Source organism: Clytia hemisphaerica, unplaced genomic scaffold (assembly GCF_902728285.1).
Source record: "Clytia hemisphaerica strain Z4C2 unplaced genomic scaffold, Clytia hemisphaerica genome assembly, whole genome shotgun sequence".
NCBI lineage: Eukaryota > Metazoa > Cnidaria > Hydrozoa > Leptothecata > Clytiidae > Clytia > Clytia hemisphaerica.
The window spans coordinates 5,378-30,591 of NW_027103414.1; the positions used below are offsets into that span (position 1 = coordinate 5,378).

Below are 25,214 nucleotides of genomic sequence, written 5' to 3' on the forward strand. Positions count from 1 at the left end.
TTCATTCGTTGACAGCCGATCGATGTTATGGACAGACCTAGTGTTTATCATGCCACCGTCGTCATCTTCCTCGAATTCTTCGCTTGGGGATTGTTAACATCGCCTTCAATTACCGTAAGTTGATTTTTGTTATAAATAAGGGACGGTAGCAAAACCAATGTAATAGACACTGGTAAGTGTGGTCGTTGGTTTTTTATATCTTCTTCGTAACCCTCAAAGAATTGATAAGAATTCTTTGCTTGGGGATAGTTAACATCGCCTTCAATTACCGTAAGTTGGTTTTGTTAATGAAAATTCGGTAAACCTTTTGTCAGAAGTTGAATTAGTCTATATTTTATGTAGATATTTTACGACAGTCTTTCGATTGTGGTGAGCCGCCACCAGCCGGATTGGCTATCTATGAACTGAAGATGGGGAACATTGGAAGGTGTGGGGGATTCGAACTAGGAACCCCTGGTTTCGGACACTGAGGCCTTAACCACTCAGCCATGGCTGCTTTGAAACTGACAATTCTCTGTATCTTTCTTCATAGGTCTTGGCGGAAACATTTCCAGAAAACACTTTCCTGATGAATGGTATCATCCAAGGAATAAAGGTATGTCCACACCATCATCATTACATCACAAATGAATTAAATTTCACGGTTTTAATGTATTTTTTCGTTATTCGGGAAAATTTGTTCTCCCGAAAAGTTTATATTCCAAAATTGACTATGTATAGCAATGTGCCCTCCCGGTTATTACCATAATGGCTTTATGGAAACTCCTGAACTTGGTCACAGGATGTACGGTTACACATTTTGTGGATTGCATTGTGGAGTCACAAGAGTTCCAAAATTCCAAAATTGACTAAAACCCATATATGGAAATGAAAAGCAATTGGGTGAAAAAGAGATCGGTTCGCGAAATTTTGTTGATGCGAAATATATTTAGTTTCGTGATTTGAGAAAAAAAGTTTATGGACTGCAACTTTTTCCATTAAATTTCAAATGATGAAATCAAAATTAACCTGTCAGTGGGGATAAAATTGTAGGGTATTTTTCTCACAGGGGAAGAGATTTTGGCCGAATTTTCCAGTCCACCGGGTCTGTGACACAGGGTTATCTTAAAAGAGCTTTTCGAAATAACATATAGCCTGTCCCAGACGGGTGCGCATTTTTCTCGACACAAGATGCGACATCAAGAAACCGCGTGATAGAAATAGGGTCAAATAACATGATAATAATATGATTCTATGCTTCTATTTTTAGGGTTTCCTCTCCTTCCTGTCAGCTCCATTGATCGGTGCCTTATCAGATGTTTGGGGACGAAAATCATTTTTACTATTGACTGTTTTCTTCACATGTGTTCCCATACCGCTGTTGAGACTCAACCCATGGTGAGACTTTTTTCCTCCTCAAAGATTAAATCAAAACCTTGTCTGTAATCCCGGACAAAAGGTTGTAGACTTTTCAAAATTGAAAAAGAAATTCTCTGAAATGGCCAAAATCCCCCTCTCCATCCCTTCAATGTTGTAGTAATCTTGCTGGGATCGTCCCATGAGATCACCACATCTTACACCAAAACAACATTGAAGGGAGCGGATTTTTCTACAAACCTTTTGTCCGGGAATGTGGCAAGGTTCGACATATTTGCCAGAGATGTGTCGGCATAAAAGTAGATTCTCGCTTATTCGAACTTCTATTATTCGAATCTTTCTATAATTCGAACTTATAATAAAGAGTTACACAATATCTTTGTTTCAAACTCAGAGTTTCATGAGATACGTTAAACTTATTTTCAATCCCGGCCAAGAAGAAACCCTCTCAATATACTCCGTGTAATTCGAAAAAATAAGATTCCCTGTTCGATTTGAATAAGCGAGAGTATGGTATCGACTAGTGCCCACAGTGTATTCCGTCGTTTCAACCCGAATCTATCATTTATAATTCGTTAATTCTTGACAATCTATTTTTATTCATTTTTGCAGGTGGTTCTTCGCATGTTTATCAATCTCTGGGACGTTTTCGGTCACTTTTTCCATCGTCTTCGCTTACGTAGCTGACTGTACGGATAAATCAGACAGAAGTCACGCTTATGGACTGGTGAGCTACACGACTTTTTTCATCATAACAATTTTATATGAACACAAGGCTGACAATTGGCCAAAACCCTAGAACAAATTAAGAACAATTCTAAACCTCAGATTCCAGAAATTACTTAGAAAGTACTGATTTTACCAGATTTTAAACTCATTTCAAGTTTTTAAGTAGATAAACTGAGCGTGTTAAGAATATCTTAAAGAACATTTAAGCCTGAAAATTTCAAAAAATTGAGAACAACCCAGCATGGAACAAAATTTACTTGTTCTTAAAAAAAAGCTTGTGTTCAATTTAATTTTTTTATTTATCTTTTATTTATCTTTTATTTAACATACTTCGGGCTCCATATTGGGCATACCGGATAAGTGGGATGGGGGAACCCGGGAACCTAAAGTGGGAACCTAAATGAACACCTGAAAAGTGGGATGGGGGAACCTAAGTGGGAACCTAAATGAACACCTGAAAAGTGGGATGGGGGAACCTAAGTGGGAACCTAAATGAACACCGGAAAAGTGGGATGGGGGAACCTAAGTGGGAACCTAAATGAACACCGGAAAAGTGGGACGGGGGAATCTAAGTGGGAACCTAAATGAACACCGGAAAAGTGGGATGGGGGAACCTAAGTGGGAACCTAATTTTTTATTTTTTTTATTTTTATTTTTTATTTTTTTTTTATAGCAATATATTTCGCACATCGATTGACCTCCTACGAAACAGAACTTTTCATTTTACATTTTATAAAGTTTTTTCTCCCTTTCTTTTATCAAACGCTCTTTGAAGACTTGTAAGGATGGTGCCTCAACAATATCTTCTTCTAGATCATTCCAAGGTTTCACACTTCTGTAAAAAAGAGAGTTGCTTTGGTAGCCTCTCATACCGTCATTAGCAAAGTTCCTTTGAAGCTCGTAATCATGCTGACGTCGTGGTCGTGTTCGAGGAGTAAATTTCTCTGATCTTTTAGGCTCGTCATAAATGTCGAGGTTCTTGAAAACTTCCACCATATCACCAACTTGCCGCCTGGTCTTTAGGCTAGGTAGATTGATGAGTCGTAGCCGATCTTCGTATGAGTAGTTTCTATAGCAACTAACTAGCCTTGTAGCTCTTCGTTGGACGCCCTCGATTGCATTGATATGTTTGATTAGCCTTGGATACCATACTACATGTGCATATTCCAAATGGGGTCTGACAAATGCAATGAAAAGCGTTCGAAACATATGTGGTGAGAGAAATTCGAAGCTCCTGCTAATCAAGCCAACGATAGAGTTAGCTTTCTTGATTTTACTGAATATATGGGCTTCAAAGGTCAGGTCACTATCGATTATCACTCCTAGATCTTTTTCTTGGTCAACATGTTCTAGAACAGATCCTGATAGGGATGGACATATTTGATGTTCCAAAATTTACCCAGTGTTAAAACATGACACTTGTTCAGATGAAATTCTAAAAGCCGGACTGGCTTTGACCAAATTTTAAACCTTTAGAGTGCACTTATTCTCATTTTTGCTCATTTCCACCCTTACAGTGTACTTTGGGAAGCTTGGAAAAAAGGGCCGCACGTACGGTAGGTCGTTTACCTTGAGTGCCCCCCCCCCGTGGATCTATGCTTATGTGTATTGAAACGTGGCAAGCCGTGCAATATGTTCTATTTTACTATCAAACATTTTTAATTAATGAAGTGTATTCACACGCTGTACTGTTTGGTTGGTACAGAAAGAAAAAGAAGCTAGAATCCGTTAAATGCTAAGCGACCCCAGCCCTGACCCGAAAATTGGAGCTGCTAATAAAAAACAATGTGTATTGCATCAAGAGTGAACAAAAACTAGATCGTAAATAATGTTTTACTAGATTCTGTATTCAAGCAAATTAGATCCGTGCAAAAGAAAGAAGAGGCTCTAAGTTATCCATCGAGCTATGAACGAACTTCTAATTCCTTCTAGATTTGAAGATATGACGGTTTAAAGTTTAAAGTTTAAAGTCAATTAAGTCAATTTACTAAAAAGAACCTTTCAAAAAGATGCACTATAAAACTGCTGATAAATAAACATGCTTTTTTGAGCTAATTGAATAAACTAGCCGTCCCGGCGTCGTCCGAGACGACTTTTAATACGCTCGCTTCGCTCGCTTTTCTATTTTTCAGAAACTTGTAGGGATTTGTATACAAATGTACTTACTTTGCGAGAAGAAATGTTCTTAAATTTAGGCCTTTTTCGTAAAAATTGATGTTTAAAATTTTTAAGGGGACACTAAAATTAATGCACATTACAAAATATGGTGAAAGTATTTTTAGTTGAATTTTGATTTTTCTTCTCCTTATTAAATTGTATAAAACAATAATGTTCTTGACTCGCTAAAAATAATGCTCATGCAAATATTGGTGAAAATTGAGTTAAAAATTTCTCGCGAGAAATCGGTCATACTTTAAACGTGCTTTTTTTTGGGTTTTTGGGAGAGGAAAGACTATTATTTTCCTCACGCAAGGATGAAGATAAAAAACAAATAGAAATTCAAATTCAGTATTAGAGGTACTTGGCAACACCGATCACTCCAAAGACCACAGTGCTTTACGGTGGAATATAAAGAGTGCCTTTTTTCAATACCTCTTAACAGAGTCAACAATTATTTAACAATTAAACTCAATGCGTAAGTAAAAGCGTTTTCATTTTGCTATCTCAATAGAACAAAAAAATAGCAAACATTGATTAAAAAATTTCATAATTGAATTGGGAATAAGTCATCAACTTTTCTCATATTGTCAAGTCCATTAAATTGAAATGTTTTTATCAGAGTATCAAATAGAAGGGAAATGTCATCGGAGCTTTATTAATCTCAAGGGTAATCATAAATATGATGTCTTTTTGAAAACTCAAATTTTATCTTCGACGTATTCCCATGTGAATCAAAATTATTTCATAACCGACATAAACTTTTTTTTAAAAAACTATAAATTATGCTGATAGTGCTATTGCACAGTCAGTTGTGTTTCTCCATCAAGGAGAAATGTGCTCTCTTGAATGGAAGTGCACTTGGCGAATAGAATTGAATATACAATCAAAAAGGCGCGAAAAAAATTGCCGTGTATTTAAAAATCGCTAGCGAAAAAGCCTCTGCGAGAATGGGAGAGTTCCGATTTAAGCGTATTATAATATAGATAAATTCCCTTTGTTTTATTTTCAACATTATTGTTTGCGAACCGTAATGTAAAAAGTAAATAACTGGTGTTCTTATTATGATAAAAGGTTTTTTCTTTCCTTGCATATAATATCTTTCTTATGTATGAATAGGTGCTCGAAACAAAAGAAAATGTGAGATCAGAAGAACACACTTTTTCATATTTTTCATGAGTGAAAAAAATGTGTCTGTTTTTTTTTTGTGTGTTGTGATTTGATGTGGTTTGATTGAGTCATTGAGAAGAGAAGAAAAGTTGAGGGAGAATTGGATTTGTTAAAACAAGTATTTTTGGATGAAAAATGTCATTTCCGCCACCATACTACCATCCAACATACTATCAAAACTACCAAGCAGCAGTGCAAAATTTTCCTAACCAGGAAATGCACCAGCAGCAAAATCTGCCACAAACAAGACCGGTTTTTCCAAGTCAACAAGCTTACCAACAACCGAATCAGCCACAAACAGGATTAAATTTTCAACAGAATCAGCAACAAAGCGAACCGTCGACCGAACAACCCTCGACATCACAATCACAAAACACAACAAGAGATAGCTGGACCTCAGAACAGACCACTACATTAGTTTATTTATGGGTTGAGAATCAAGACATGTTGAATTCGACAAATGCTAACAAAGCGTGGGGTAAAATAAGAGACGCAGTTAACAAAGTAAACGGAAAGCCCAAAAACATTACAAAATGTAAAGCCAAAATAAAAGGACTGAAAGACGCATACAAGAAGTGTAAGCGGCACAACGAGGGAAAGAGTGGTGTTGAATTTAAGACGTGCAAATTCTATCAACAATTGGATCGGGTCCTTTCAGATAAACATGTGATGACCATGCCAAATGTCAAAGAATCTGGACAATCAAAACCAGGTAATTGTTTTGTTATAGCATGATCTAAAATCTCGAGGCGTAAATGAAATGGATGTTTGTACTTTTCTTTTAATTTTCCAAATCCTTCTAAATTTGTTGATTTTAACCCAAAAACCATAAAATTAACCCATAAAATTTTGAGCACATTTCAGTATGTATCTTTCTAATTCTTTTTGCAATTTCCATCATCAGATTGTGCAGACGATAGAGCCGAACCTGCCGAACCAGACGATTGGACATGTGGCAAATCCATCCTCCAACAAGAAGATGAGCTTATTGAATCAGAAGATTCTGATATTGATACAGAGACGGCTCGCGGAACGGGTATCAATGACACGTTTGAAGAATTTGAGGGTACTGACGAAAACAAGAAACCTGACGGAAATGAAAACAAGAACAAACGAAAATTGACTGATTTAAATGATTCAAAAAAGAATAAGAAGAAAAAAACATTCCACGAAGAACTACTTGATGTTCAGAGAGAACAAATTGATTTTTTCAAATCTTCTGAACAAAACTACACAAAATTCATGAGAGAGTTGGTGAAAAACCAACAAAAACATGACGCAGAAGAAAAAAAACGCGATAGAGATTTTTCTTACAGTTAGGAAACATTTTTTCTGGTGGTCCTGGTGGTCAAAATCAAAAGTGAAAATATTTTGGTAACACCTGTCTTATGTTTTTTTCTAGAAAATTTAAAAGTTGAAACATTATACTGTTTTTAACGGTTTTTAGTTAATATTTTAACATTTCACTCTCATTGAACACTACATGAAAAATACTACTCGTTTTGTTCTAAATATATTTTCAATATTGTTCTTGTTTCTTCTCCCAGCGGATAAATGTCTTGGTTAACTCGTCGTTGTTGCCTTGCTCGCCTCTCGTTTCTGAGTATGTTATCTAACATTCCATCTTCATCGATGTATTCGTCATTCATTTCTTGACAAATATTGTGTAAAACGCAACAAGCGATAATCTGATCAGAAACATTTTCGACTTCAGCGTCAAGGCGCGTTAGTAAACATCTCCACCGAGCCTTTAAAATACCAAATCCCCTTTCCACCGTGACTCTAGCAGAGCTGAGTATTTTGTTAAACCGTTTTTCTGACCTCGATAAAGCGGGAATAAAAGGATAGGGTTTGACTAGCCATGGAACCAGAGGGTAAGCTCCATCTCCCAGTAAAAGTGGTCGTATAGTGTTGTTATCAATCCGTTTAGTAGGATCAGTTAGAATTTCCAAGCGTTCTGCTTTTCGAAATAGCGACGTATGAGCTAACACTCGGGCGTCATGTATACTCCCTGGGAACCCAGTTGCGACATCTAGGATCTTTAGATTTCCACCAACAACTGCTTGAGTGTTGATTGTATAGCATTGCTTACGGCTGTAGTAATCTCCCTTATGTTCGCTTGCTGGTGCAGTTATTTTGATATGCGTTCCATCAATTGCCCCTACCACTTGTGGAATTTTACAGTTTGTTTCCTCTTTGAATCGTCCTATTTCTTCTCTAGTTTCATCTCTTGTAACTGGGAAATGGATAACCTGACCCGAAATCCTGGAAAGTTCCTTGTAAAAATCCCTCGTAATTGAAACAGCAGTAGACTTTGCAACACCAAAAGTTTTTCCGACTGTTCTATATGCATTTCCCGTCGCTAACCTCCATAATCCAATCGCAATCCTTTTTTTCAATCGGTACAGCCCTGCGAAGTTGCGTGTCTTGCTTTGCTAACCTTGGACTCATCAATCTTACAAGCATTTCAAAAGTTTCCTTTTTGATTCGGAAATCTTGTCGCCATTGGCTATGACGGACATTATTATCAATTTCATCTCTTCTATCCCATAGATCAGTAAACCAAAATTCGTGTCTTTCAAGGGCCCAAATCTTTCGCTCGTTGCGAGCCAGAAACGGGCGGTTCATCATCAAAGCTAATCTCTTCATTCGTTTGTAATGCAGCATATTAAGAAGTGTAAAAGTACGAAATCGTTTGATTCGTTCCCATTTTTTGCGAAGAAAATATTTGAAAATTATGAAAATTAATAAACGTCTTGCCCTCATGTTTACGTCCCTTTAATGATTAGACTGCTTGATTTTTCTCTTTTGAACTTTGCCGAAAATTGAGTTTTAAATTTAAAGCCAGACAGCGTTAAATTTGTCTAGTCTGACCGCACTGACAATTGAGTCAAAATTTTAAGACATGCTCGGGAGCATGTCTTATTTCGGTTTAATAATTAGACCCATTATATAAATTTGAATAGAAGATTTATTTTTTTGCAAGCGGTCAGACTACATTTTGTCTTGTTACTATGGATACGGGTGTTATTTAACGATTTTTTTTTCTAGTGTGACCGCACTATATGTATTTGTTTTTAAAGAAAAATATTTCAATTCTATTAATAATTAAACAACTTAGGTTCCCACTTAGGTTCCCCCATCCCACTTTTCCGGTGTTCATTTAGGTTCCCACTTAGGTTCCCCCATCCCACTTTTCCGGTGTTCATTTAGGTTCCCACTTAGGTTCCCCCATCCCACTTTTCCGGTGTTCATTTAAGTTCCCACTTAGGTTCCCCCATCCCACTTTTCCGGTGTTCATTTAGGTTCCCACTTAGGTTCCCCCATCCCACTTTTCCGGTGTTCATTTAGGTTCCCACTTAGGTTCCCCCGTCCCACTTTTCAGGTGTTCATTTAGGTTCCCACTTTAGGTTCCCAGGTTCCCCCATCCCACTTATCCGGTATGCCTCCATATTGTACAATGGTTCTTATCCCTTAAAATATTAAATTAATAAATAATGTTATTAAAAAAAAGTTTATAAAACAAAACAAATTTTGTCGGAAAAATCGACCAAAATACGAAGCAATTGTCACAGAAACGATAGAGTAAGCATGACGTAAGTTATGAAAAAAAGCTCCATGTGAAATGATGAAAGCAAGATAGAATTTGAAAATTGTTCAAATATAACTCTACTTCATACATACAAAAATACTATATACTAGATATAGTAACCTAGCATAATCTAAATATTAGTCCATGTACTTTTATTGTAGAGATTGCTTGAGCTGAGATAAACTGGAGAAAAAAAGATTATAGATATCTGACTGGATTGGGCGTGGATTGGCTAGAATTAACTTAGGGAAACGGAGGACATTGACTTGAGCGCTGAAACAAAGAAGTCATTAAATAGAATAAAAATATAATTTTTTTTAGAAATTAAAATGAATTTTAACTTTAAAGTCGAAATGTATAAAATAATTAGGGGTAAAAGGGTCATTTTTCGTTACGTATCGTTACATAGCTGCATCAAGAAAAATTAAAATTTAGTGATTCATCACCCTAACTAAGACATCCTTTCAAATGAAACTTGAAATTTAAGATTTGAATTGAAGGTTTTGTTTTTACATAAGTTTTCCTGTTTCATATCAGACACATATTTCATATCAGGACAGTGTCTTGCTATTGTTATATTATGCTGATGTAAGCAAAAAATGTTTTTCCTTTCCTCTTTCTGACCTATCTTGCTCCACATCCGTGTCAATCCAATGTACAAAAAGCTTGTGAATTAAAATTGATGAGTAAGCAAACGATATCTCTCTTATTTAAAAACAAATCCTTTAAGAAAGTAATCGCTCATTTTATTCTCAATTTCAGGTTTCAGCTACATTTGCAGCAAGCCTCATCACAAGTCCAGCATTGGGTGCTTACCTTGGTTCCGTGTATTCCGATTCTGTGGTGGTCGCCTTGGCAACAGCTATCGCTCTACTGGACATGTTATTCATCTTGGTTTGTGTTCCTGAATCTCTTCCTGAAAGATTGAGGCCAGTATCGTGGGGCAAGTCCATTCCGTGGGAAAAAGCTGACCCCTTTAGTGTAAGTTTTATTCTTGAACTTTATAAGAACATAAGATTTCGCTGGTCAAAATATTAAGAACAAGTTAAGAACATTTTAGGGCTCCTTTAGTGTAAGTTTTATTCTAGAGCTCAGTTGTTTTTTTATAACAAGTAAACTTTATAAGAACATAAAGCTTTGCTGGTCAAAACATTAAGAACGAGTTAAGAACATTTAAGACTCCTTTAGTGTAAGTGTTATTCTTAAGCTCAGTTGTTTTTTTATAAGAAGTAAACTTTATAAGAACACAAGGCTTCGCTGGTCAAAACATTAAGAACAAGTTAAGAACATTTAAGACTCCTTTAGTGTAAGTGTTATTCTATAGCTCAGTTGTTTTTTATAAGAAGTAAACTTTATAAGAACATAAGGCTTCGCTGGTCAAAACATTTAGAATAAGTTAAGAACATTTAAGACCCCTTTAGTGTAAGTTTTATTCTAGAGCTCATTGTTTTTTTATAAGTTTTATATAACTTTATAAGAACATAAGGCTTCGCTGGTCAAAGCATTGAAAACAAGTTAAGAACATTTTAAGGATTTGTGGACTCTAAAACTCCCGATACTATCGGAAAAGATATAATAAAACCAAATGGTGAATATTTATGATATCATGAAAATGAATATTTTAAAGAATATTTTTAGGCTTAAAACTCAAAAGTTAGCCTATAGAAAAGCTTTTTTGAAACTTTTAGATGTTCTTATAAAATGTACTTCCAATTTATTCAAGTTTCTGCTTCCTTGAACCTGTCAAGAGTGAGGCCCGGAAAACCCGAGTTACAAAAACTCGAGTTACAAAAACCCTAGTTACAAAAACCCGAGTTACGACGAATGTGACGTCATAAGTGTCAAATTATGACGTCATAAGGGAACTTCTTATCTCGAAAAAGTTTTTTACTGTTGTTTTGTAACTCGAAATATTTTTTTAAAATTTAGTTTTAGAGTTACGTAACTCGAAAATAAATTTTAAATTTCATTTTTCGAGTTACGTTAGTTGAAATTGTAGTACATTATTTGAACTTTCGAGTTATCTTCAGGTGAAACCAAGTCGGCCAAAAATTCTAGAATTCATATTATTAATAAATATACACCCTTTCTTTGAGAAGAATCAATACAGTAGATCCGATTAGAATAGAAACTTATTTTAAAGCGGAAATGATAGAAACAGCGTCAAAAGATCTAATTTATAAAACAATAATTATAATAAAATAAAAGAGCAGACGTCATAAACATGATTTTGAACAATCAGAAGAATATTTTAAGCAATTATTTTAACGATTACAATTCATTATATTATTTTGTACATTGTGCAATCGAGAATCTTTTCAACGAAATATGTGTTGTGTTTTTTTATAAGAACATCTAAAAATTCGAAGCCTTCGGGTCTTTAGCTTTTTTAGTCGAGCCTTAAAATTTTCTTAAAATGTTCCTGTTTCACTATTAGCGTTAGGTGAGCATTTTCTGTAATTTTCTAAGAAATTAGGCGTTTTTGAGTCCATAAGGCCTTAGAATGTCAAGAAATGTTCTTAACTTATTGTTACTATTTTAGCCCTCGAAACCTTCTGTTCTCATATGGTTTGTTCTAAAAAAATGTGTGAAAACCTAAAGAAACTACAAGTTCTACCGAAGTTTTTAGTTTTTAGCGAAAGGACAATGAATTTGAATTTAACAAATATAGATTGTGGAATACAAAATGTATTTCGAGTAATCGAATCTTTTAGATTTTAGTCTACTTCACCCAGCAAAACCTTCAGAAATTCCCATCAAAATAGAAGATTGTTTACTATCCCCTTTCATTTTTATTCCCTTCCTCTCTTCTTTTAGGGTTTTATAGCTCAAAAACCTCATTCTTAAACAAAAATAAAAAGAGCACTTTTTAGAATTTGTGGCCAACTTGGTTGCGCTTCAACATAACTCGAAATATTTTTTTAAAATTTCGTTTTAGAGTTACGTAACTCGAAAAATGAAATTTAAAATTTATTTTCGAGTTACGTATCTCTAAAACAAAATTTTTAAAAAATATTTCGAGTTACAAAACAACAGTATAAAACTTTTTCGAGTTAAGAAGTTCCCTTATGACGTCATAATTTGAGACTTATGACGTCACATTCGTCGTAACTCGGGTTTTTGTAACTCGGGTTTTTGTAACTCGAGTTTTTGTAACTCGGGTTTTCCGGGCCTCTGTCAAGAGTTGTCTACGTTTGATCTCGCTCAAAACGTTGCTTTGATTAAGTCTCGAAAATCTTTAATTCTCGTAAATTGTTGTATTCGCTCTGATTAAGTCTCGAAAATCTTTCATTCTCGTAAAGAGTTGTATTCGTTGGATGTTGCTCGAAACATAGCTTTGATTGAGTCTCGAAAATCTTTCATTCTCGTAAATTGTTGTATTCGTTTGATGTTGCTCGAAACATAGCTTTGATTGAGTCTCGAAAATCTTTCATTCTCGTAAATTGTTGTATTCGCTCTGATAAAGTCTCGAAAATCTTTTATTCTCGTGAAGATTTGTATTCGTTTGATGTTAAAGGTTTGTATTCGTTGGATGTTGCTCGAAACATTGCTTTGATTGAGTCTCGAAAATCTTTCATTCTCGTAATGCAGATTATTGGGTTGACGATAGCAGCCACGGGCATTGGTAGGTTGAAAAGAAATCTCATGGAAAGACTGGGTTGGAAAGTATGTTTTGCATAGTAAATCCTGATACTAAAATCTGTCACCATGAGGAAAAATATAACCGTAAGCTGTGTCAGAAGGATGAGTTTACACGTGCTCAAAGCGCGTTTTTCATTTTCTGCGTTTTGATTGGACGAGGCCGATACAATAAGGGGTTCTGATTGGTTGTTACCATTTCCCCGCGTTTTTAACGCGTTCCAAACGCGGTTGTATATAATTGTAAGCGTTACTGTAACAATAAGACTAATTACGGCATTGATGATGAGAGTTGGTAGCTTGTCTAAGAAAAATAAAGTGATAGTCATTAAAGCTAGCACCCATACGATTCCAATGTAATACAAGAAGTGTATGGTTGAGATGTTCCCTCGGTAGACAATCGGATCAGTTATTGCTTTGTACCGATCGTAAGATAAACATATCGTTGTGAAAAATCCGGCGTTTAGGATCGGGGTTCCTATATACGACACAAGGTTCAAAGTACGGAATAACTTCTGGTCATCAAACGCCAATGAAGAGTATGACGTCATCGGGAAGCATACCAAACTGGCTGCAAGGTCACACGCACACAGATGAATTAACAGAAAATTGAACATTTTTCGAAGCCTTTTGAGAGGATCTTTGATAACTGCTGAAATAACCAATGTGTTTAAAACAATACTGATGATTGCTGCGAAACCGAAAATTGCTCCGATGGAATACTTGAATAAGTTGAAATTCATTTTATGAGCTCTCCACAGCAGCGACGATGTCCTCTTATTTGTAGTTGGTTAAATTTTGCAGACGTCTTGTTGTTTCCAAAGATCAAAATAAAGCACAACAAAAATTTGAAAAACTCACCACACCAAATCAATTTTATCAAAATAGAATTTGTCAAATTATGAAGACGTTTTTGTATCTAAGCATCGAAATAGAGCTCTCAAAGCACAAACGGCTTCTTTTTGTGAATTCTCTTAACGACAAATTCATTCTGTCGAGACAGAGTTCCAAATCACAAATATCTTCTTTTCTAAATGCTTAGCATTTTGAGAATTAACTAGCCGGTACCCGGTGTCACACGCTTGTTAAGCTGTAGCTGAACACATTAAAAGTCTTTTGGATGTTGAAGCTGGCTTAAAAGCACGGTCAAATAAAATCAAAGTTTGACCCTATCCCTCCCCGGGTGTCTTATCTTTTAACCATATTTGGATTGTGTACTTTCTCGGTGACGCGATTTTTTGTTAAAACTTGAGAGCAACATGGTAGAGGAGTGAAATGAATAAAATGATAATTCTTTCATGAAAAAGCAAAGAAGCCACAAGTGCAACTCTTTGTTTTTATCCAATAAAGAAAAATAAAATAAGACTATTCTGAATTGCTTTTTTTAAACCCTTGTCATAAATTTTTGAATTTAAACATGTAAAATCACGTACACACTTTTTACCCTTTCCGTGCCGCTGTCGGTGTATGCCGAAAAAAGAATTTACAATTTCTTTGCCAGTGTCGCCATTTGCCGACAACAAAGATCTGGACTTATTTGCCAGAGGTTTTTTTTAATGTTTATTGAAAGTTCGATGTTGAACTAGATTTCATTAAATAGCACAGTTGAATAATTTAAATATATTTCAAAGATGTTTTTCATAATTATACATATTTCAACTCAAAGTAAACACATATCACTTATATTTCTGATATTTTCAGAAAATAAAGTTGAATGTCGGCATTTGCCAACATCTGGCAAATAGATCGAACCTTCATTTTTTTTACGTGGCAAATAGGTCACACCCTTAAAACATATAAATAGCAGTCAAAGGGTTAACAGTATCGACCACTTGAATGTTTTATATGAAGAAAGAGGTTGACTAATTTTTTTCTCTTGGTTTTTATCGCCCTTTGAATGCTGTTATTGCTCAACCAACTTTTTAATTTTTATGTTTTGAGCCATGGTTTTGATATACATTTGAAATGTTCTTTTCTATAAAAGGAATTTGTTTGTCCAATGTCATTAATAAATGCGATCGTTAAATACATTCGAAAATATTTCAAAAAAAAGAAAAGAGGAAAATAAAGGGTCGGGCAAACCTAGGCATTAAAATTAGAATTACTAAATGTAGACGGGGCTTAAGTTTCAAAACAAAGGCTGTATAAAGTCTAAACCAGGCTCTATCCGATCTGTCAATAAAAACAAACTTTTCGAGAACAAAAATATTGCTTGCGAAAACGAAAGTGACACACAGAAAGAAAACAGAAAACAGACATACAGACTACGGATAATATGTAATATATTTGTTACGGGATAATACCAGTTTGTATAAACAACAATTCATCTCTTGCAATTTCTTTAGCTTATTTTTTCTAGCTTGCTAGACTAAGATAAAATGGAATGTTTGTTGTACAAGGTAATTTGATATAAACAAAATTGTGCTAGCTGTTTGTTTTTCCCCAACAAACCATTGCAAGATTTCACTTGCATACATTACTTCTTATTATGATACAAGCATTTAGAAGAGAAGCTATTTGTGGTTTTGGAACTCTGTTTTGATAAGATTAATTTGTCATTATGAGAATTCACATGACAAGCTGTTTGTGCTTTGAGAGCTCTATTTCGATGCTTAGATACAAAAACGTCTTCACTATTTGACAAACTCTATTTTGAGAGAATTAATTTGCTGTGGTGAGAATTCACACGAGAAGCTGTTTGTGCTTTGGGAGCTCTCGTCTACAAAATTTAACCAACTACAAATAAGAGGACATCGTCGCTGCTGTGTAGAGCTCATAAAATGAATTTCAACTTATTCAAGTATTCCATCGGAGCAATTTTCGGTTTCGCAGCAATCACCAGTATTGTTTTAAACACATTGGTTATTTCAGCAGTTATCAAGGATCCTCTCAAAAGGCTTCGAAAAATGTTCAATTTTTTGTTAATTCATCTGTGTATGTGTGACCTTGCAGCTAGTTTTGTATGCTTTCCGATGACGTCATACGCTTCATTGGCTTTTGATGACCAGAAGTTATTCCGTACTTTGAACCTTGTGTCGTATATAGGAACCCCGATCCTAAACGCCGGATTTTTCACAACGATATGTTTATCTTACGATCGGTACAAAGCAATAACTGATCCGATCGTCTACCGAGGGAACATCTCAACCAAACACTTCTTGTATTACATTGGAATCGTATGGGTGCTAGCTTTAATGACTATCACTTTATTTTTCTTAGACAAGCTACCAACTCTCATCATCAATGCCGTAATTAGTCTTATTGTTACAGTAACGCTTTCGATTATATACAACCGCGTTCGAAACGCGTTAAAAACGCAGAGAAATGGTAACAACCAATCAGAACCCCTTATTGTACCGGCCTCGTCCAATCAAAACGCAGAAAATGAAAAACGCGCTTTGAGCACGTGTAAACTGATCTTTCTGACACAACTTATTGTCATCATTTTCATCATGGTTACAGATTTTTGCATTGGGATGTGTTATACAAAACACACCATACAAGACAAACTTTCCGTGAGATTTATTTTCTATCTACCAATGCCCGTGGCTACTATCGCCAACCCAATAATATGCATTACGAGAATGAAAGATTTTCGAGACTCAATCAAAGCTATGTTTCGAGCAACATCTAACGAATACAACTCTTTACGAGAATGAAAGATTTTCGGCTGGTGGTATTCTTACCATATTCTTAATTTTTTTGGCCAATTTCATCATGGATATTCTTATAAAGTATATTCTTATCAAAAAGCGTGTATCTTAGGCACCAGAGAACAATTCACAGATTCATTATAATATAATTTATTTTGCAACACTTTTGACAAATATGTATACATAATGAACCAGGAGAAGTAGACTGGAATCGTTTATAATCCGTGTCATACAGTAATATGGGTGTTATATGATAATAAAGTAATTGTTACGGGGTAATATCAGAATGTATAAACAACAATTCTATATATTACTGTATTACACGGATAAGAAACGATTTCAGGCTACTGCTCCTGGTTCAAAATGTATACATATTTGTCAAAAATGTATCTTCGTTCAACTGAAAATGAACCTGACTCAGGTTCTTACACACCACATGCCGACTATCATTCCTCTCTGATGGGAAATTGGCCTACTCCTTTAGAATTTTAGCGCGGGCGGCCGCCAATCCGCCATCACAGTATCAGATAATAGATCACTGTGGCTTAAATTCCATGACATATGATAATAATCATCGCAAATTTTCCAAGAGAAGTTGAATATATTTTTTAAGATTTGAAAAAATGTTTTCTTCGTCATTTTATTACAAAATATAGATACCTTATCGGCCCTTTTTACGCCGGTCCTAATTTAACGCTGGCCCCGTTTACGCCGGCCCTTATTACGCCACGAGCCCAAAAATAGCGCCAATAAGGCCCGGTGTAAAAATGGCCGATAAGGTATTTGTTATAGAAACACATAAAGCACAGAGGTTACTCTCAGTCAACCCACCTCTCAAATGATTGTATTTGTTATAGGTCTCCTTCAGGTAGAGCACTTTGTTGCGGTTAACAACAAGCAACTTTCCCTTTGTTTGACATCAATTAGATACAGTCCACTCTCGCTAAGTCGGACTTGAACGGGGAATCTTGTTTTGTTCGAAATACAGAGCGATTCGAACTATAGAAAGTATTTTATGAGGGTTTCTCCTTGACGGGAACTGGAAACAAGTTCGAATTATAGAATTATTAGAATAATAGAAGTTCGAATAAACAAGTTTTCACTGTATTATATTATATTTTCCTTTCTTTCTTACTTTCAGTCATTACGGAAAGTTGGTAATGACCCAATGGTCTTGTTGCTATGTATCACCATCTTTCTCTCTTATTTGCCGGAAGCCGGACAATATTCATGCATCTTTCTCTACCTACAACATGTAAGTGACGCCCATAAGCCATTTCAAAGTCGAAAGGAATCATGGGTAATTAGGACCACTGCGCTTTGGTAACGACTTTCTATTGGTCTAATTTTTTTCATCTTTGTGCGCCTGCCCAACGGGAAGCCGTTATGAAGACGCGATCAGTTCTGAATACCCATGATTCATTTCGACCTTGAAAAAAGGCTTTGGTAACGACTTTGTATCGGTCTCAAATTTTTTGATCTTTTTGCGTCTTGCCGTTATAATGACGCAATCAGTCTTGATTACCCGTGATTCTTTCCGACCATGAAATAGCCTACGAGTCTACCTTTCCCACTCTTAAGCATCAATTTACCCATTTCATCTATCAGGGTCTCAATTCGAGCTCTGGATAAGACGGTCCGCTATCTGCTAGTCTCCCTATTCCAATTGTAAATCAAACCGGGCAGGAAGTTTGCTGTCTGATTCTTTCCGACCACGAGTCTACCTCTCGTACTCTAAAGCATCAATTTACCCATTTCATTTATCTTGGTCTCAATTTGAGCTCTGGTTAAGACGGTCCGCTATCTGCTAGTCTGCCTATTCCAATTGTAAATCAAACCGGCCAGGGAGTTTGCTGTATCTAGAGTCAATGGATCGGCCGGCTTCTTTTGACGTCAATGCAATGACTTTTGTCAATCTTTTTCAAACAAAGATTTTAACTATGCTAACTTTTTGCCCACCATTTGTCTATTCTAAGAATTGGAATTTGCAAAGCAGAAAGTCGACCGTCTAAACTAGAGCTATTATAAAACAAGGCAAATTTTCTGATCGACGAGTATGGTTATATTTTTGATGTTTTGATATGTCTCTTACGATCAAGAAAGTTGGTCTTTTTATATGTCTTGTCGACGATTTTTTGTTTGTTTTTTATTCGGCATAATCTTTTGGGCAGGTAGCTCAGCATCCATTTCACAATCTGAGGGTTATTGGTTCAAACCCCGTCACTGCCAGCTGGATTTGGGTGTAAACCAAGAAATCAAGTTCCAATGGAAATTATCCCTGTCCAGGAAATAGTTATAAAAAAAACAAAAATAAAAACTGTTTTTTTATGTTTACTGGCATCAAAGAAGCTAATAATGCGTATTTTAGCAACTAACGTGCATAATTGGCAGTTAAAGCAAATTGTGAAAATATTGTTTCCAAATAGTGCCATAGTGTCCTCCCCCCCCCCTTTATAAATGGGGGGATTCTGATTTTGGCCCTTTTTTTAAAGTATGGGGGAAAATGAAAAATTTGAAATTTGCTGGGGGAAAATAAAGAGGGGGGGAACCATAAATTTAGGAGATTTTGACTGGGGAACTTCACTGATCTCAAGGTGATCTTGTTGCAAAACCTGTTTAAGCAATAAAATCAGCAAATCTTTTGGGATAAACCAACTTTTCAATACAATTTCATTTTTCCAGCACTGTCAAGGCTATTTTTTCAAGCTTTCCAAAATTTCAAACTTGATTTAAGGCATTTTTATGTTAACCATATGGGGAACCGCAAAATCTTCAAATATAGCTGGGGGAATTCAAAAAAGAGGGGGGAACCGAAAAATTTTGAAATATGGTGGGGGAAATAAAGAGGGGGGAATGGAGAAAAATTTTGATTTTTAGTGGGGGGAACCAACCCAGGAGGACACTATGTAGTGCAATGTGCGAAATTCAGTCCGAAATCTTAAAAACTTCTAGGATGAGTCTTCAATGTAATTAAGGTCAAGTTGAGAATCTTGCGGGAAATGAATTTTTCAGTTATTCGAAGTAAATTCCTATCCCCCTTGGAGCTTCGAATAACCGGGAGTCTACTGTAATGCCCGCCAAAATTTTAAAAATAAGGTCTGCTGCAAAGGGCGGAAAATGTAATAATGATTTATTGAACAAGGATTAAATTACCACTTTTCTTTCCCGTTACAGACCATTGGTTTCAACCAACAAGAAGTCGCCATTTACATCGCCGTTGTCGGATTTTTGTCCGTCATTGTACAGGTAGGACGCCGTCATCTTCAAATGTCATTCATATAGAATCAGTGCCGAAATATTTGGCACAAAAAGGGGAATTCCCTTAAAACTTTGTAAACGCAAGTGATCCCTAAGTGCTTTGAAGTACAGTTTAGAAGTAGAGTTTTAACTCTGAGTTTTAACATTAGACTTAACACTTAGGATCTTAGGATCTCAGGATCTTAAAGCTAAAAAATGTTCCAATAAGGCTGGGAATATAGCCTGGAAGCCACTTAAATAATCCCTCCCAAATCGAAAAATCCAATAAAGCAAAGTGAGATACTGAAACTGTAATTATTCTCACCCAACCTTTAAATTTTGAAAAACCTTAAAATACCCAAAATTGTCAATACATTTCGGCGCTGATTGTAGCTTGAGATCCAGCGTTTTCGTTTTTGCCACCTGTTGTTTCGAATTGAGCTTTTCCAGGAAAAATTTTTACCCCCACTGTTGAGGATATTGATAATATCCAACCCCCTGGATATCCTACTTTATAATTAAAGACACCTTGGATATCCACTCTTAAAATATGCTTAACCCCCTGGATATCCTCTCTTATAAAGATGCTTACTCCTGGACATGGTATTTTTTACTTAGAAAGACACTTTACCCCCTGGATATCCGCTCCTTTGTAGACACTTTACCCCCTGGATATCCACTTTTGAACAAAAATCGTAAACCTCCTTGATAGGCGATATCCTCAACAGGGGGGCACAGACTATTTCTGCAAAAGCCCATTGTTTTCCTCTCGTGTTCATATAATTTTATTTTTAAAGGTTTTTATAACTCGAAGTTTTCTCGAATATTTTTACATAAGTGTTTCCGTTTCATTACAGACACATATTTCATATCAATACAGTACAGTAGAGTCTCTTTTAACTCGAATCTCTTTAACTCGAATCTCTTTAACTCGAATTTTCTATTTTGACTCGAACAAGCTTTCTCGTCCCTTCAGTTAACAATGTCTTATGACTCAAAATTTCGTTAACTCGAACAAGTTCTCCGTGCGTGTTCGAGTTATGGAGCTTCGACCGTATTGTCTAATCCTCGTCTGTCGTCCAGTCATTGATCGTTTATGATAGCAAGTGATATTTCTTCTCGTTTCCAGACTCTAGTGTTGACACTGCTGATAAAAACGTTAGGTTTGAAGCACACAATATGCTTAGCCTTGACATTCCAAATTCTTCAACTGATCTGGTATGGCTTGTCAACGCAGTTCTGGTAAGTGTGGGAATAACAGATATCTTATATAAAACACTAGATGGAGCTATTCTGTCTTTAGCTGAAGCAAAACTATGCGCCATCTTTGATAAGGTAGTGTCACAATTTGCTTGCGCGAGCCTTTACAAACGCAGTTAGCTCTATCCAGTGTATTATATAAAAAAATCTCAAGTGTGTTTAAGATGGAGATCCCAGATATGGTAGCATACGACGTTATGTTATGGACGTTATAGGGACGTTTCGGTGATAATAATGATCAACAGAACATTTAATATATTAAGCATACCCAAGGCTCTTGTTATAAAAAGCCCTCTAACCGACCACTGAATTCCTACCACTAAAAAACTACACTCAACTTTCTCGAATTAGAGAGGGTCAACTGTAATCCTAAAAAATCCACTCTAATATATTGAATTATATAATTTTAGTAAAGTTAATACAAATCTTTTTTACTTCCCTTCTCACCTATAGGATGATGTGGGCGGCTGGTACATTAGCAGCCCTATCCAGTCTATCATATCCTGCTATCAGTGCACTGATCTCGTGTAATGCAGATTCTGACCAGCAAGGTATGGCCAATTTACCTTTCGTAAGACGTCGTTGTGTTGAATAATTAAAAACTCTTGCCTGCTCTTGCATAGAACAACAAAAACGCACGAAAGAATAATCAGTACTCTTAGGTTCCAAATAAACGGGGGGTTGAGGGGTTCGAATAAACGTAGGGTTTGGAAAATTTTCAAAATTTTAATAAACGGGGGATGGGGGGGGCTAATTACCGGGGGGGGTGGAAACTGTAGTTACGAAACCCCAAAAAACAAGGTAAATATATCAGGCTATTTAGAGCTCTTTGAAAGCTGATAAAATTTTTAAAAGTCAATAAACGTTGGGGGGGGTTCTAATAAGGTCCGGAGGGTTAGAAAATTTTCGTAAAATTAAAAAGCGGAGGGGGGGGGCGTTTATTTAGAACCTAAGAGTAAATGCGTGAAATTGAAAATATTTCCTTATCATTGTTTCGATGCTGGAGTTTTTAATTATATTCAACATGAACGTCGTGTCCTACAAAAGGTCTATTTACTGAGCATAGATTCTGTTTGTAATGTGGGTCACTTTCTTTGTTGTTTTTTTTCAACTGGACAAAAATAGCATTCTTGAGATTCTTTTTGTTGGTAAGTGGTAAGATGTCCACCAGAGCTCGCAAATATTTTTCTTGTCAATCCTCGTCTTTCGGTATTTAATGCTAGTTTTGATGAGTTAAACTCACTGACCTTTATATATCCCTGGACCAAGTTACTCAATGCCGGCCATCCAAAATATTTTAACCGGAGTTTTTTTGAAATTGGTACCCGCGGAGAGAGCGCTAGATCTAGTTTTGCTTCTACACTAATGATGTAGCGCCGTTTGTCGTTAGGCAAATTTTCAAACACTACAATGGCTTCTTTGCGGGCGGGTACTAACTTTCAAAAAAACTTCGATCAAAGATGGCAGATATAACTTGGTCCAGGGATAATAAAGGTCAGTGGTTAAACTCAAAGTAGTAAGCCCTGTTTAAAATGTCAGGAGTTTTATCATCAGGATTGCTTTTTCATCTTCATGGCAAGGCGTGTATTCATCTTTAAACTTGACATTCTCTTAGTCGTCGTTCTAATGTTCCATTACCTTATCGGGGAAAAAATGTCGGGGAAAGTGACGGAAATTTTGAGGGGTGACGAAATTTTTCCCCGACGAAATTTATCCCCAACATTTTATCATCCGACCAAAACTTTTACTCGATTTTTTCCCCCCAACCAAAATTCAAATCCAAATTTCTTACGCCTTTATTGACCGAAATTAGTGCTTTAAACGTCGAATTTTAAGATCTATTTTCGAGCTAGTGAAGGAAACCATTTCATTTGGACAATTTGGTCGGGTGGACTAAATTGTAAATTTGGTCGGGAAAAAGTGGCGAAAATGCCTCTAGCTGACGAAACTTTTCCCCGACGAGATTTTTTCCCGACTAATTAAAACCTCGACATTTTTTTCCCCGATAAGGTATTAGATAATATTGAAAGTTACCGTCAACGATATGCTCCCTTATTCGATATGCTCCCTTATTCGATGAAAATCCGCTTCCTCTTGAAAATCGAATACACCTATTTCCTATTAGCAGATTCATGCAAAAGTCACGAAAAAACGTCGAGTAAACAAACTTTTGATTGGCGGAGGCATGCAAAGATTACCTCATACTCTGGACATTTTGAAAAATATGCTTGTATATGCAATATTTCAGCCAATCAGAGACTTTCTCGACGTTTTTCGTGACTTTTTTACATGAATCCGCTAATAGGAAACACGTGAGCGTCGACTTTACTTTTATTTGTAGGTGTCGTGCAAGGTTTAGTGACCGGTATCCGTGGTTTGTGTAACGGAATGGGTCCTGCATTGTACGGAGTCATCTTTTACATTTTTCACGTCAACCTGACGGATAACATTGGAACCGCCACAGCAATCCCGCCCGCCGCCCCTTCAATGAAACCATCCAATGCTTCTTTACTGTCACATAGGCCGGGCGTTAAATCCGTATCTGTAAGACTCATTTTTTGAAACCTTTTTTTTTAGTGTGAAAACATTTTCTTAACGTCTTCATTGACAATTCAATTTACTAGCTTCTAGTCGTGATAAGAATGGAAAAAAACATCAGTTGATGCTGAAGGATTGCTAAACTTTCTGGTTCCCGGCAAAACTTTCCGTTTGCTTCTTTAACAACGTTAAAAGACCAACAACACTCGGGGTAGGAACAAAAGTAGATACAACTTTGTTTGGTAGTCATTCCATTGTGCGTTTTAAACGCTGTTGTACTCAGCAGAATAATTATTTTTGCTGGTATACCCGCAAAAAAGCCGAAATATTTCCCCGGTAATGAGAACGTTGAGCCCTCCTATCGTTTGATGTTTTTCCGGCAAAAATAATTATTGTGCTGTATACAAATAAGAAGAAACCTTTACGTCACTTAACATGCAAACAACCGACTTATAATCTTATTCAGTAAGGGTTCATTCCATAATTTAAATTAAGGGCTCTGACCATAGTCAAAAAATTGATTTTGGTACTTGAGCATAAAAGTTATGTTTCAGGTTCTTTTACACTTTTAACAAAGAATTGCCTTTACAAATTGCTTTTCTTCTTCGACCAAACTAAGCTCTTCAAAGTTGAAATACTGTTCGTTGTAAAAGTCTTCATTTTCTTCTTCATCAATTTTTTTCTTTGCGATTCATAAATGTTCAGACTCAAGGATAGTTGGCCTAACAGAAAATGTATAACATGTCAAAGTTTTGTTAGCTACATCACGCAGAAGTTTATGTTTTGTACAACATCAAAATTCACTATGGTCAGAGCCCTTAAATTAATTTAAAACCGATTTCCCCTAGAAAATAAACAATGCTTACATGTGCTGATAAAAGGAATGTTATTTTCGAAGTAAGCCTAAGCATTTTTTTGTTCCTATTTTGAAAATAAAAAGACTGAAACATTGCATAATAACAATTTATTCTTTATAGTTAAAAATGTCTTCTTCTTTTTTTTTTCAGAGTTCGGTGATTCCTGGTCCGCCATTTTTGTTCGGTGCTTGTTTAGTATTTCTGTCCTTATTGACTGCTTTATTCTTACCTGAAACCAAACCTCATCCACGACCGCTCAAACGCGAGTCCTCGTTATCAAGCGTTATCCATGACGGAACGACCGAACGGACGGTATCGTGTAGTTCTTATGATAGCGAGTTTGAAATCAATGATCAAACTGGACTTCTACGCGATGAGGTCTTATAGTATAGTTTTCGTACGTGCTTTATGGCGATAATGGAGTTGTATGAAATTTCAAATTGTATTATTTCTTCGGTTCTATGATGAATCATTGGTTAGATCTCCGTTCGCTGATTTTGAGAAACTGCATCCATGGTATAGATCAGTCGTCAGAATGAAAAATGATAATCCTTCGTTGGAAGTTTCAGTCACAATCGAACGAGTACTGATGGATGGAGTTTTCGATGGAATTGTTTGGTTGATGTCCTGCTGCCATACAAACATAATTTAGTTCTGTTGATTATGTTGGAGCAGCTACATGAAAAATCCCGTTCGCTCTTAAAAGGAGATATCCTAACTTACTTCATATTTGATGCAAGTGTAACCTAGAAATCTAAGCTAGTTTGATTCAGTCACTAGGATAAATCTGATGGTAAGCTGTGACTGAATAACTATTCCAAGGCAAACTTAAAATCCGTAAATATAAAAAATCTTTAAAGCCCCGAAAACGCTATATTGCCATTAGCCGTGTGTCCTAGCCTTGTGAATACGGTCTTAGTTAACTAGGCTAATGCAAGTGCAGTGATATATTATTTGGTCTAGATTTTTAGGTACTATTAATAGTTCGAATCATTACATACAATCTTTTCCAAAGGAAACACACTG

The 25,214-nt window shown here is 36.0% G+C and overlaps 2 protein-coding genes across 2 annotated transcripts; both read left to right on the plus strand.

Annotated features, from left to right (window-relative positions):
• Window positions 1-24,598, plus strand: LOC136797482 (hippocampus abundant transcript 1 protein-like). Its single transcript, XM_067054055.1, has 11 exons — window positions 1-114; window positions 533-595; window positions 1,250-1,377; window positions 1,969-2,083; window positions 9,767-9,985; window positions 17,438-17,551; window positions 19,471-19,542; window positions 20,663-20,775; window positions 21,247-21,344; window positions 23,135-23,337; window positions 24,339-24,598. Exons 1-11 carry the CDS (start codon window positions 28-30, stop codon window positions 24,573-24,575), a joined length of 1,449 nt encoding a protein of 482 aa, XP_066910156.1. The 5' UTR covers window positions 1-27; the 3' UTR covers window positions 24,576-24,598.
• On the plus strand, window positions 5,402-6,732 carry LOC136797618 (uncharacterized). Its single transcript, XM_067054207.1, has 2 exons — window positions 5,402-6,124; window positions 6,317-6,732. Exons 1-2 carry the CDS (start codon window positions 5,548-5,550, stop codon window positions 6,730-6,732), a joined length of 993 nt encoding a protein of 330 aa, XP_066910308.1. The 5' UTR covers window positions 5,402-5,547.
• Window positions 24,599-25,214: the final 616 nt, after the last annotated feature.